The sequence below is a fragment of the Dermochelys coriacea genome, chromosome 24 (genome assembly GCF_009764565.3).
Source record: "Dermochelys coriacea isolate rDerCor1 chromosome 24, rDerCor1.pri.v4, whole genome shotgun sequence".
In the NCBI taxonomy this organism is placed as follows: Eukaryota; Metazoa; Chordata; order Testudines; family Dermochelyidae; genus Dermochelys; species Dermochelys coriacea.
In genome coordinates this window covers 6,742,022-6,755,694 of record NC_050091.1, presented here as the reverse complement: position 1 = coordinate 6,755,694, position 13,673 = coordinate 6,742,022, and the positions used below count along the sequence as shown (strand labels likewise).

At 43.8% G+C, this 13,673-nt stretch overlaps 1 protein-coding gene across 2 annotated transcripts in view; it reads right to left on the bottom strand.

The window, feature by feature from the left end:
• Positions 1-13,673, bottom strand: part of RPRD2 (regulation of nuclear pre-mRNA domain containing 2) — a 50,069-nt gene that overhangs the window by 19,367 nt on the left and 17,029 nt on the right. For both annotated transcript variants that reach the window (XM_038382445.2, XM_038382446.2), the window contains exon 2: positions 11,385-11,514. In XM_038382445.2, the coding sequence (XP_038238373.1) occupies positions 11,385-11,514 (130 nt within the window). The remainder of the gene's footprint in view (positions 1-11,384; positions 11,515-13,673) is intronic.

Here is a 13,673-nt window from a genome sequence, read left to right as displayed (position 1 = left end):
CTGCAGACGACATACCACAGCAAGCATGGAGCCCGCTCAGCTCACTGCTGCTGTTGTGAGCGTTGTAAACACCTTGCACGTTATCCTGCAGTATGTGCAGAACCTTCAAAAGCAGGCGAGGAGGCAACGACAGTGCGATGACGATAGTGATGAGGACATGGACACAGACTTCTCTTGAAGCACGGGTACAGGCAATTTGGACATCATGGTGGTAATGGGGCAACTTCCTGCCATGGAATGCAGATTCTGGGCCCGGGAAACAAGCACAGACTGGTGGGACCGTATAGTGTTGTGGGTCTTGGATGATTCCTGGTGGCCGAGAAACTTCCGCATGCGTAAGGGCACTTTTATGGAACTTTGTGACTTGCTTTCCCCTGCCCTGAAGAGTAAGAATACCAAGATGAGAGCAGTCCTCACAGTTGACTCTGGTAAATGTGCAGGTCATAATGGATGGCTTTGTTGCAATGGGGTTCCCTAACTGCGGTGGGGCAACAGACAGAACACATATCTCTATCTTGGGATTGGACCACCTTGGCAGCCAGTACGTAAACTGGAAGGGGTAATTTTCAATGGTGCTGCAAGCACGGGTGGATCACAAGGGACATTTCACCGACATCAATGTGGGATGGCTGGGAAAGGTGCATGATGCTCACATCTTCAAGAACTCTGGTCTGTTTGAACAGCTGCAGGAAGGAACTTACTTCCCAGATCAGAAAATTACCGTTGGAGATGTTGAAATGCCTATAGTTATCCTTGGGGACCCAGCCTACCGCTTAATGCCATGGCTCATGAAGCCATACACAGGCACCCTGGACAGTAGTAAGGAGCAGTTCAACTACAGGCCGAGCAAGTGCAGAATGGTGGTAGAATGTGCAGTTGGACGTTTAAAAGCATGCTGGTGCAGTTTAATGATTAGATTAGACCTCTGCGAAACCAATATTCCCATTGCTATTGCTGCTTGCTGTGTGCTCCACAATATCTATGAGAGTAAGGAGGAGATGTTTATGGCGGGGTGGGAGGTTGAGGCAAATCGCCTGGAGGCTGATTACGCACAGCCAGATACCAGAACAATTAGAAGAGCACAGCTGGGCACCCTGCACATCAGAGGAGCTTTGAAAACCAGTTTCATGACTGGCCAGGCTACGGTGCGACAGTTCTGTTCGTTTCTCCTTGATGAAAACCCACCCCCTTGGTTGACTCTACTTCCCTGTAAGCCAACCGACCTCCCCCTTCGATCACTGCTTTCAGAGGCAATAAAGTCATTATTGTTTCAAAATCATGCATTCTTTATTAATTTATCACACAAATAGGGGGAAAACTTCCAAGGTAGCCCGGGAGTAGTGGGTGAGGAGGGAAGTACCTGGTGGAGTGGTGGATGAAGGGTGGAGGGAAGGACAAGGCCACACTAGTTCAAAATGTATTGAACGCCAGCCTTCTGTTGCTTGGGCAATCCTCTGAGGTGGAGTGGCTAGGTGCCTGTAGCCTTCCCCCCCTCCCCCCCCCGCGTTCTTGGGCATCTGGGCGAGGAGGATATGGAACTTGTGGAGGAGAGCAGGCAGTTATACAGGGGCTGCAGCGGCAGTCTATGCTCCTGCTGCCTTTCCTGCAGCTCCACCAGACACCTGAGCATGTCAGTTTGCTCCCCCATTAGGCTCAGCATTGCATCCTGCCTCCTCTCAGCATGCTCCTCCCTCCTCTCATCACGTTCATTTAATGCTTTCCTGGACTCTGCCATTGTTTGCCTCCACGCATTCTACTGAGCTCTTTCAATGCGGGAGGGCTGCATGAGCTCTGAGAACATGTCATCGCGAGTGCATTTTTTTCGTCTTCTAATCTGCGCTAGCCTCTGGGACAGAGATGATAGGGGGAGCGTAGAAACATTTGCAGATGTGGGAGGAAAAAAAAGGGAGAGTAGTATTTAAAAAAATACATTTTAGACAACAAAAGGGAAAACTATTTCACACTGAATCAAGTGATTGACATTACATAGCACATGTGTTTCACCCCACCATACCCCACCCACATGGCTAGTATCAGGGAAGATCCCTCTCAGCAAAACACAAACAGCTCAGCATGAATGGGCCTCCCCACACTGCATGACAAAGGCTTTTAGAGTACCTCTAAGACAGCTTCATTGAGATGTCCCTGGAGGATTTCCACTCCATCCCCAGACACGTTAACAGACTTTTCCAGTAGCTATACTGGCCGCAAATGCATCCCAAGTCTTCAGGGCAAATTAATTATGAAACATGCTTGCTTTTAAGCCCTGTATTATATTTACAAAGGTACACTCACCAGAGATGCCTTCTCCGGCTTTATGGTCCGGGAGCCCACCCTGGGAGGGTATTGGCTCCAGGGTAATGAACAGTTCCTGGTTGCCGGGGAGAAGGGATTCTCCGCTTGCCTGCTGTGCGCCATGCTCCTCCTCCTCCTCCACAAAATCCTCATCCTCGTTGTGAGAGTCTCGCCCCTTGCAGGTGTCCATGGACAGTGGTGGGGTAGTGGTAGGGGGACCCCCTAGAATTGCATGCAGCTCATCATAGAAGCGGCATATATGGGGCTCTGACCCAGAGTGACCATTTGCATCCTTTGTTTTTTGGTAGGCTTGCCTCAGCTCCTTAACTTTCACGCGGCACTGCTGTGTGTCCCTGTTGTAGCCTCTGTCCATCATGCCCTTGGAGATTTTGGCAAATATACTGGCATTTCATCTTTTGGAACGGAGTTCTGCCTGCATGGATTCTTCTCCCCATACAGTGATCAGATCCAGTACCTCCTGTTCGGCCCATGCTGGAGCTCTTTTGAGATTCTGGGACTCCATGGTCACCTGTGCTGATCAGCTTGCCACGCTGGCCAAACAGGAAATGAAATTCAAAAGTTCCCGGGGCTTTTCCTGTCTACCTGGCCAGTGCATCTGAATTGAGAGTGCTATCCAGAGCAGTCACAATGGAGCACTCTGGGATAGCTCCCGGAGGCTAATACTGTCGAATTGCATCCACACTATCCCAAATTCGACTCAGCAAGGTCGATTTTAGTGCTAAACCTCATGCCAGGGAGGAGTACAGAAATTGATTTTAAGAGCCCTTTAAGTTGACAAAACAGGCTTGGTCGTGTGGATGGGTACAGGGTTAAATCGACCTAACTCTGCTAAATTCAACCTAAACTCATAGTGTAGACCAGGGCTTAGTGATAGTGGGAAGTTTCTCAGGAAATGGGATGATGCATTTTCAGTATCTTTTGATGGGTATTGAGAAGCTGATTTGAAACGGACTCCGTTTGAGAAAAATAGTGCTGTTTTACAGTTTGAGAGGTTATGATGGGATTATGCTGGGGGGGCTTGGAAGTCTAAAGAAATCTTTGTAGAGTGATATGTTGAATCTCATCACTCATCAAACCTAGAAAGGCACAGAACTGCATTCTTACAAATACAAGAGATGGAGGAAAGGTCTCCAAGGGTATATCAACACAGCAAAGAAAAACCCGTGGTTGGCCTCTGCCAGCAAACTCAGGCTTCGGCTCCAGCCTCAGCCAGAACTCTACACACCAGTAAAACAGCCCCACAGCTCAAATCAGCTGGCATAGGCCAGCCACAAGTTTTTCTTTGCTGTGTAGACTTTCTCCAAGGGTACATCTACACTGCAATAAAAAAAAAAAAACCCACAGCATGAAGTCTCAGAGCACACATCAACTGACTCAAGCCCACAGGACACAGCAGTGTAGACATTCAGGATTAGGCTGCATCCTGGACTGAGACTCTCCCTCATTACGGGGTCCGAGAGCCCAGGCTCCAGCCCAAGAATCTACACTGCAATTTTTTGACCAGCAACCTGAGTCCCACAAGTTTGAGTCAGCTGACGCAGGTCTTTTACTGCAGTAAAGACATACCCCAAGATAGGTAAATTAAGGAACGGACAAACCAAGTTACCCTGACATACAGCACTGGGAGAGGATGGAAATAGTGAAGAGTGAATTCATTTCCCTAATTTAGATACTGCCTTTATAGATGATTTTATGGGTTTTTCCCCCCATCTTTTATTAATATCCATATATGTTCTCCCTCATTTTCTTATGTAATTAGTGTTCCTGCAAGTTCAATATTTTCCTTAATGTTGATGTATATGAATATTTTTGTTAGTTTCAACTTCCCCTTGTGGCCAGCTACATTCAGCTCTAAGAGAATGAGTAGTCTAACTATGATCTGTCTCTAAACTCATACTGCGTTTAACCATTATCTGATAGTTTCCACTCTACCCGGAAGACACACAACATAGCTTAGGGTGCTACTATTTTTATAATCACTCTCTTTAAGAACTACTTTGTTACATGTGGATTCTGCAACTGACATGTCTGTTACAAGCAGGTCAAAAAGGTGCTACACTTTACTGAGTACAAGATCATTTGAAGGATAAATAGGGTTACACTGGCACCATCTGGCAAAGTGCCAATTTTAAATTTATGTTATGCTATCAATAAATACTACCTATATTACTAAAAGTGTTTAATACAGACATTTTATGATGCAGAAGTTAGACAGCATCTATTTTATTGCATTTTCATTTCTCTTTGGAGCTCTTCTGCTATACAACATATGTTAAAGCTGTAAAATTTGACTTTTTGAAGTTAAACACTGCATTATTGAAATATGAAATTAGTTTACTATTTTTGATCACAGGAAACTAACATTCAGAACCAACAGAGTTGTAGGAACAGCATAAATGAAAGGGACATTAATAAACTGTGCCACTGCTACAATGATCAGAACTCCCTACAGGACACCTTTCAAGATCCATGGATCCTACACATGCCCCAATAAAAACTATGTGGGTAAAAAGAAAAGGAGTACTTGTGGCACCTTAGAGACTAACAAATTTATTTGAACATAAGCTTTCATGAGCTGTATTCGCAAAAAGAAAAGGTCACTTCATCAAAAGCTTATGCTCTAATAAATTTGTTAGTCTCTAAGGTGCCACAAGTACTCCTTTTCTTTTTGCGAATACAGACTAACACGGCTGCTACTCTGAAACCTCTCCTTACAGTGTGTATGATAAAACCCATTGTTTCATGTTCTCTGTGTGTGTATATAAATCTCCCCACTGTATTTTCCACCAAATGCATCCGATGAAGTGAGCTGTAGCTCACAAAAGCTTATGCTCAAATAAATGTGTTAGTCTAAGGTGCCACAAGTACTCCTTTTCTTTTTAATTATCATCATGGTATAGGTGGGAAAGTAGAGTGTGTGCCTGGGCTGGTAAATACATACATTTTCATCATAAGAACAAACCATAAATATTAAAATTACATGCCCAAAAAAACACTGTTTATACATTATTAAAGTAACCCACTGGTGCCTCATATCCTTCCAAAATGTGGAAAGTTGGTAAACTTAACCCTCTAAACCCCATAAAAATATAAAGTTAAGGTACATGCTAATCCTGCAACGCAATCTTAACTGCCCCAGAGAGCAGGCAATAACCACTGGGAATGCTTCATTAAGTGATGAAAAGGTTATCCAATTACCAATGGAAGTGATGGATTCTCCATCTCTTGATGTCTTCAGATCAAGACTGGATAGCTTATTGGAAGATGCTTTAATCTATTACAAGCCATTAGGCTCAATACAGGAGTAACTAGAAGAAATTCTCCAGCCTGTGTTACATAGGAGGTCAGATTAGATCACATAATGGTCCCTTTTGGACTTAAAAATCTATGAATATACAAAAAAACCCGCAGTATGAGGAAGGACTAAGAGAACATGCAATTGTTTGTTTTCCACAGATTTGAATTCCAGCATTTATATGCATGCACTCCAGCTGCACCCACGTTACTAGGTGTAGCTGTATTGAACAGTGGGGATTAGCTGGAGCAGTTTGGCAGAGCTGTGGCTGCAACATGGAGAGTTGCATGTTTCCTTGAGAGAATAAGTATGCCTCATTTCTGCACATAACTTTGTCAGCTGTGTCTTTAGCACTGAACAAGAGTGTCTTCTTGCCACAGGATTGTCACCAGGCTGGTGGCAGACATGACAGTGGTCTGCATGGCTAAATGATGGACAAATGAAGGAGATGTCTCAGAAGGAATCCTCAAGGCAAGGGTGAAGGGGTAGTAACATTTATTAAGTCTGAAGTGGAATACGTTCAGTGTTTAAGAGCAGGCCCAATGCAGGGCCTCCTGTTTGCTATGCCTGACCTAACTCAAGATTTGTCTTAGCAAAGAGAAGCTGTAATACTGTCATACAGTGCTCATTTGCTCTGTCTCCAAAGCATTAGGTAGCATCTGTGAGTGCAGAATGCTAGTACTCCTGTTACTGGGATACTGCTCAGAGAGGGCTGAGTTAAGGTTTGGTCTACACCTATAACTTAGGTCGACCTAGCTACATTGTTCAGGGGTGTGAAAAAAATCACACACCCCCAAGACACATAATTAAGACGACCTAGGCTCCGGTATAGACACTGCTAGATTTATGGAAGAATTCTTCCATCGATCTAGCTACCACCTCTTGGGTGGTGGATTAACTAGAATGATGGAAAAACCCCTTCTGTAGCAAGCGTCTTCACTACGGCGCTGCTGTACCAGTATAGCATCTGTACTGTAGACATACCCTAAATTAAGTTGCATTATAGGGGATGGAGAATACCTTAACTTTATACTTCCTGATTTTCAGGGGTTTAAATTTAGCCCCTTTCCACATTCGGGAAGGACATGAGGCACCTTTTATATTTCCTTGGGTTTTGTTTTTTAATACTATCTCTGTTCTCGACCCCCTCCCCCATGTACAACAGCCCACCTCTCCCCATCCACTGCCTCAGGCTCCTTGGTAACGATTACTCCATTGACCAGAATGCACTGACTGCCTGTTAGTCCCTTTATTGCCCCTGCATTGTCTCCTGTCTCTGTCTATCCAGCACAGGCTGGTTCTCCCTGCTCAGCCCTTCTCCCCACATAGAGGCAGGTGTTAGCAGGGGACCCACAGGCCAAGGAGAGGAGCGGAAGAGGAGATGCAGGAACAGTGTAGTGGCTAGCATGTAGTATGTGGGGACACTTTTTGAAGCTGGAGAAGATGGAAAGACTTGGATGTGGGAATTTGTGAGGGACAAAGATGAAACCTCCCCAGCACAGCTCTGATTCCTTTTTTCACACATTCTTTCAAGTACTATTCCAACACACACAATTCCCCGCCCCACACAGACAATCCCTAATTGTTCTGAGCTCCCATATTCCTTCCAAACTGTTCAGACTCCCCCCACCACTGCTCCAACATTCCCATCATCACAACTACAAGCTCTGATGACCCCCACTCCCTGCTGCTCTGAACCCTCTCCCTCAAACACACAACTTTAAGCTCCCCAGCACCAGCTCCACCATATTCCTTGTCACTCCATGCCCCTGTGTAAGCATGGAGGAGTTGCAGAAGGTGGTGTAGCTGTGAGGAGTAAGAGTACAGTCTGGGGGCAGGAAAATGAAGATGCAGAGTCCTCATGCCAAATCTGGGACAAGGGTATCAAGCACAGGCTCTGCAGCATAAAAGCAACAGACACATGTGAAGTGGCCCATTCAAGGTGAATACAGCTTGAAACAATAGCTCAGAGAAGTGAGTTACCCATTGGTCTCAGGTTTCAGAGTAGCAGCCGTGTTAGTCTGTATTCGCAAAAAGAAAAGGAGTACCGGTGGCACCTTAGAGACTAGTGGATGTTCTTATCCCCTCTCCCTTGGACATGTAGTATCAAGGCTCACACACAGGGGCAGGAAGAGCGATTAAGACCTTGCCAAGAGAGGCAGGGCTCTGGATAAATTGACTCTCATATGAGGCAGGGTCCCCCAATCCCAGATCCAAACATAGGGGGGCAAGGACCCCTCTCCCCAGATCCCAGCTTACCTTGGGGCAGGGAGATGGGCTCAGACTTCCCCAGGAAGCAGGACCCTCCTGAGATCCTTGCTCATGCAAATGGGGGGGGCCTACCCTCCCGAGGGATGGGGGTCCCTGCTGCCCCATCCCCCACTTTTGTTTGAGGCATATCCCTCTCCAGCCCCAGCCACAGAGAGATGGGGCTATGAATCTCCCATCACCACTCAATCCAGCCTGGGGGGCAGGGTGGCTTCAAATGGGATGGGGAAAATGTGAGGCTGACAGTCCCCTGACTTCTGCAGTGACACACCCCCATGTTGCCCCTCTCTCAGCCTCCCACCTCTCCCCTCCCACATCCCAAGCCCCCCCATTCCCATTTATCCTCCTCGCCTTGCCACAGCTCCAAGTGTCCAATCTTCATCCCCTAGTTCCCCCCATCCTCTCCTTGCACACACAATCCCCACACCCCTTGCACTGCTCTAACCTCCCCCCTCAACATTAATCTGACCCCCCCCATTCCCTAGCAGCCCATGCTGGAGGGGCTGTGTTTCAGGAACCCCTTGACCAAATGATGCAGCAACTGCTTTCCTTTGATCTCATGCAGTCCCATTGTTTAGGAAACAAGATCACATCCTCAATGCTTTCTAGAGTCTATCTTCCCTCTATTTAATGCTAATTTCCTTGCCAAATGAGATATTAGAGCACTTTAAAAGATCACAAACCAGAATCTTTGGTCTCAAGACAAAATGTGCAAAAAGTTGCCCCTGCAGAATGCAGGCAGAGAGCAAAGAATGTGCGGAAGACACACACTGAAAACTGCCCAGGGTAGAATTTATACTCATGGTACGGGTACTGCTCAGGTTCAGTGACCACAGCATGTCACCCAGTTACTTTTACAACAGACTACCTGGAAACCCTTTTTCTTCAACAGTCCCTTAATCTTGCTAAACACACTCATTTCACTGGTTTCAGAGTAGCAGCCGTGTTAGTCTGTATTCACAAAAAGAAAAGGAGTACTTGTGGCACCTTAGAGACTAACAAATTTATTTGAGCATAAGCTTTCGTGGGCTACAGCTCACTTCATCGGTTAGTCTCTAAGGTGCCACAAGTACTCCTTTTCTTTTTACTCATTTCACTCTTTTAGGCATGTGCTGACCTGGTATATCTAACTTAACCCTGAATAACCGTTTCAATATTTCTAAGGGATAGTGGGAGCTGTGCACTAGCTGATATAAATCCTGAGCAACTGAGATCAGTTTGGAGGAGATTAGAGCCATAGTGTGCACCAAAGGTGTGCGCGCACCCCAAAAAAATGTCTGAACGAGATGATTTTGTAAAATGCTATTTTTTAGGGGGCTGGTATCTTGGAAATCTAGGGCTGGTATCTTGCTTGAATGACCTTAAATTTGAACCACTAACACACACACTCCTGAGGCAGAACAAATTTCAAGATAATTCAAGTCAGCATATGAATTTTAGAACATTTAGGATAGTCCATCTAAGTAGAAAGCTATTGCTCTGCCATAATATTAAAGAAGTGGATTAAAAAACACATTCCCTAAAGTGATTGCACCACAAATATATCCTCAAAAGCTTTGTCATGTTTTTTAAATCGTAGCATTTGAGTTTGTAACATAACTGAAAGGCACTTTGGAGAAAAGATAATCTTGTGGTTAAGCCACAGAGGTAAAGTTCTATTCTTGCCTCTACAACAGACATCTGGTATGATCTTGGCATTCGAGTCACTTAAGCTCACTTTACTTCTTTCCACATGTGTAAAAATGAGGACAGCATTTCTTTGCTTCTTCACAGAGATAGAGTACCAGTATATAAAACACTATAAAAAGATGCAGTTAAAAGCAAGATGGAAACTCTCCAATAAAAGTTAAAACAACTCTAAAACAACTCCCCCCCACCTCTCTCTCTCTCTCTCACACACACACACAGCATTCCACACTAATGGCTGCTTTGTCTCGGAGCAGATAAGCAGCCGACTGTCAGAAATGGAGCTTTCAAACTGCGTATCCGCATTCCTACAGTGAGTTCAAAACAATGAGAAGAGTGGCCACTTGACTTAAGGAGATTATGGGACGTTTCCGGAGGCTGATCAGAGCGCAATAGTGTAACACCTTGCCCACGCTGGTGCCACAGCACTCCAGCGGGGGGCGCAGCAAACGTTATTCCACTCGCCACGGTGGAGTATCAGCAGCGCTGTAGCCGCGTGAGTGCTCTGTGTGCCTTGCCAGTGTGGACAGGAAGTGAGCTAGTGTTCCCGGGGCTCGCAAGAGTAGCCAAGCCCTCAGTCTTGAGGAAAGAAGACGACGGGGGGGGGGGGGGAGGGAGGGAAGGAGGAGAGAGACAGACACACACACACACCACGTGATAATAATTGTCAAATATGTTAAGAGCTGTTACAAAGAGGATAGTGATCAATTGTTCCCCATGTCCATTGACGTTAAGACAATCAGCAATGCACTCCATCTCCAGCAAAGAAGATTTAGAAAAGATCTTTCCAAATGTAAGGATAGTTAAATACTGGAATAGTTACCAAGGGAGGTTATGGATAGAGCCTTGCACGGATACAAAATTTGTATCTGCATCCAATCTGCAAAAATGGTCCATGGATATAAAGCGGATATCCACAGACTTGCAGGGTTCTAGTTTTGGAATCGCCCGCACTGGAGGTTTTTCAGAACAGATTAAGCAAACATCTGTCACTGATGGTCTAGGTATCCATGATCCTGTCTCAACAGGAGAGGGTAGACTAAATTGACCTCTTGAGGTCCCTTCCAGGCCTACTTTTCTATGAAAGACTTTTAAACCTTTAAGAACACTTTAAGTACAGTAGCATATATAGGTTAAGATAAAAAATGTGAAAATGAGGTGAAGAGCGGGATGAAAGCACAGAAATCAAGGAGACAGAAGGCAAAATAAGAGAAAGTGTTGTAATTAATATGACTTTAGCAAAACAAATCCTCTCAGTCTTCCTTCACAACATTTTTAGGTTTTTTTTGAAAGCATATTCTTTGAAACAGAGAAGGGAGCATAAAAAAGTAACCTTGACAGACAAATCAAAGCCCTCAAATTATACCTTATTTACATAGTGTGTACAGAATATTAGGTGCTTTACAGATAATTTCTTCATGTTTCACTTCACCATGCTTCCAGTCAGACAATTCATATCATTAAAAAAAGTTTCCTACAGTTTAAGAACTTCCATAAAGCAAAATATATACTCCCTTCTATTCCCGTCCCACATCAAGATCCTCAATTGGCATAGTTGTGTTTATGTCCCCTCCAGCAGATGATTTTTTTTAATCAATAAAAACAACGTTCTAATGCAAGAAATTCTGATTTTTGCAAATGTGAATGCACCGATGTGTGCGGTAATAATCTTAAAAGGTTGGACAATTTATTGAGTAAATAAGAAAACACCTTTGAAATATTTCTATCACTTCTATATAGCTTGACCTGTTAGGGCAATCACAAGTAAATTCACATTTTTGAGCTATTAATCCACAAATAAACAAAACATATCACTTACTTAACTAAAGCAGCTGCTTCAGGAAGCACTTCTGCAAATGTATCCCGAAATACAATTGCATTTTTTCTTTTACAGTTCTGTATGACATCATTGGCCAGGTAAAATAGATTCAATCGATGAGGAAAAGCAGCTAAAGACAAAATGAAAAGAAATTCAGTTTTACTGCAAAGAGTACCATTAGCATTTCTGATGAAGTTTTATAAATGTGTGATTATTTTTTTCAGCAATATTCCTATTAATGGTGCAACGGTAATAAGACAGGACTAGGAGTTAAAACAGGGGACTGGGAGTCAGGACACCCAAATTCTATGCATCACTCTGACAAAGATTTGCTGTGTGATTTTGGGGAACCACTTCACTGCCTCCATTTCCTCATCTGAAAATTAGGTACAATACTAATTTAGCTCAGGTATGTTGTGAAACTTTATTTTGGGAACTGGTTCAAAATCCTTGCATGAAAGGTGCAACTAAGTGAAAGCATTCTCCCTACAAGTACAAAGTCTCTAGTCTAAAGTTGGCCATATATAGAACCTAAATAAATAGCAAAGCGTCACTGACTTCTTGTAACTTTTGTCATTTTTACTCAGCTCATGGGACCATATGACCAGAAAGACTACTGACATCAAGGGGTGGTAAAAGGTCAAAATAAATACTATATTGTGATCTTAGATGGAGAAAAGGCCAGTTTGGCCCAGACAATCTGCATAGTATGCAGCCATTACAGCTTTTGAAGAAGCACTGTCGTTTGCAGTGTTTTTGGCTGCCCTGTTATGAGAAACATTTTACAGAAATTTCATTAAGTAATTAAGAAGCCTGCTATATCTAAAAAATAATCACTCATATAGGATCTCTTTGGCTGGGCAGCTAGTCTATAACCACACTGAGTGCAGTGACTGGAACAACAATATTATCAAGTAAAGTAACAAATAATTGATAGATTTTAACCTGAAGAGTAATTGGATTACATTGGCAAATGGGAAGCAGTTACTAAATAGGAGCACTGTTGATTTGGAAAGCTTGTTTATCTGAAAGTTTTTCACCCAAAATAGCTACAAACACCACCTACAATTATTTAAATAGTTAACAAAATTTAGTTTTTCCTCATTTTTCAATTTGCTCACTTTGTGCTTAAGAGTGCTTCGGGTATAATCAGTTTACTTGCTTTCCCTTGTATAACAGGTTCTCACTTGAAGAAAAGATCCTTATAACCAACAACAGAAAGCAGTGAAAAGTCATAAAAATGTTATTAAAGGATTTTTTCAGTATATATTTGAAGAGGGCTTTAACAGATATGGGATTTTAAAATGGAATTTTTGAATCGATTCAAGCTGACACACTACAGTACCAATTATTAGTACAGAGAAGCTAATCTAATTTTGAGCTTTATACTGCAGCCCATCACCACAGAATGTGAGCACATACCACATATTTAACGCCAGAGTTATTGCGCGAGATCCACATTTACCATCATCTATCACCCTAACCCCACTCACTGTTTCAACCTCTTTCTTTCCTGGAGGCTTCCAGAATCTCCCCACCTTCCTTTCCCATTCACTCCCTTCAGAAAAGTCACACAACAAAGCACTTCTCTGGTTGTGGAGGGATGGATATGGCATCCTCTGGAAACTATTTATACTGCATCTTCATTCAACTCAGGGTAGTTACAAGGTATTTACGATGAAGTGAGCTGTAGCTCAAGAAAGCTTATGCTCAAATAAATCTGTTAGTCTCTAAGGTGCCACAAGTACTCCTCTTTTTTTTTCCCCCCAGATATAGACTAACACAGCTGCTACTCTGAAACCTAGCAAAGAAAAGCTCAGCCTTTCCAAAGAAGTGTACTGCTTCCCAGCTCCTCCTCACACAGAGCAAGCTGATAAGACCCAAGCAGGCCAGTCCTCTGCTGCTTTCCTTCTGTGTGCCTAGTCCATTTACTACCTCCTCAAAGACTACACACGCATTGCTGCTTGTGCACAAAGCACTTTCCCAGCAACAGAACTGCCGTGATACACAGGCCTAGATCCTGCTGCTCCTGTTGGGCCATGGGAAAAGCATGGTGTTGAAACAGAACAGGTGTAAATCTTCTGCTACTTATGAAAAGTTGATGAAAGGCAAAATGATTGTGCCTTTGGTGCACCTATATAAAGCTCTTTTCCTACAGTCCGGCCAAGCAATACAGTTCCAACTAGGTCTGCCCTAATTTCACTATGCTCCTACCAGCACCACTGAGGAAAGGACCTATCTATCATGCATTCCTACAACTACAATACCCACCTGCTGAAGTGAAGAAAC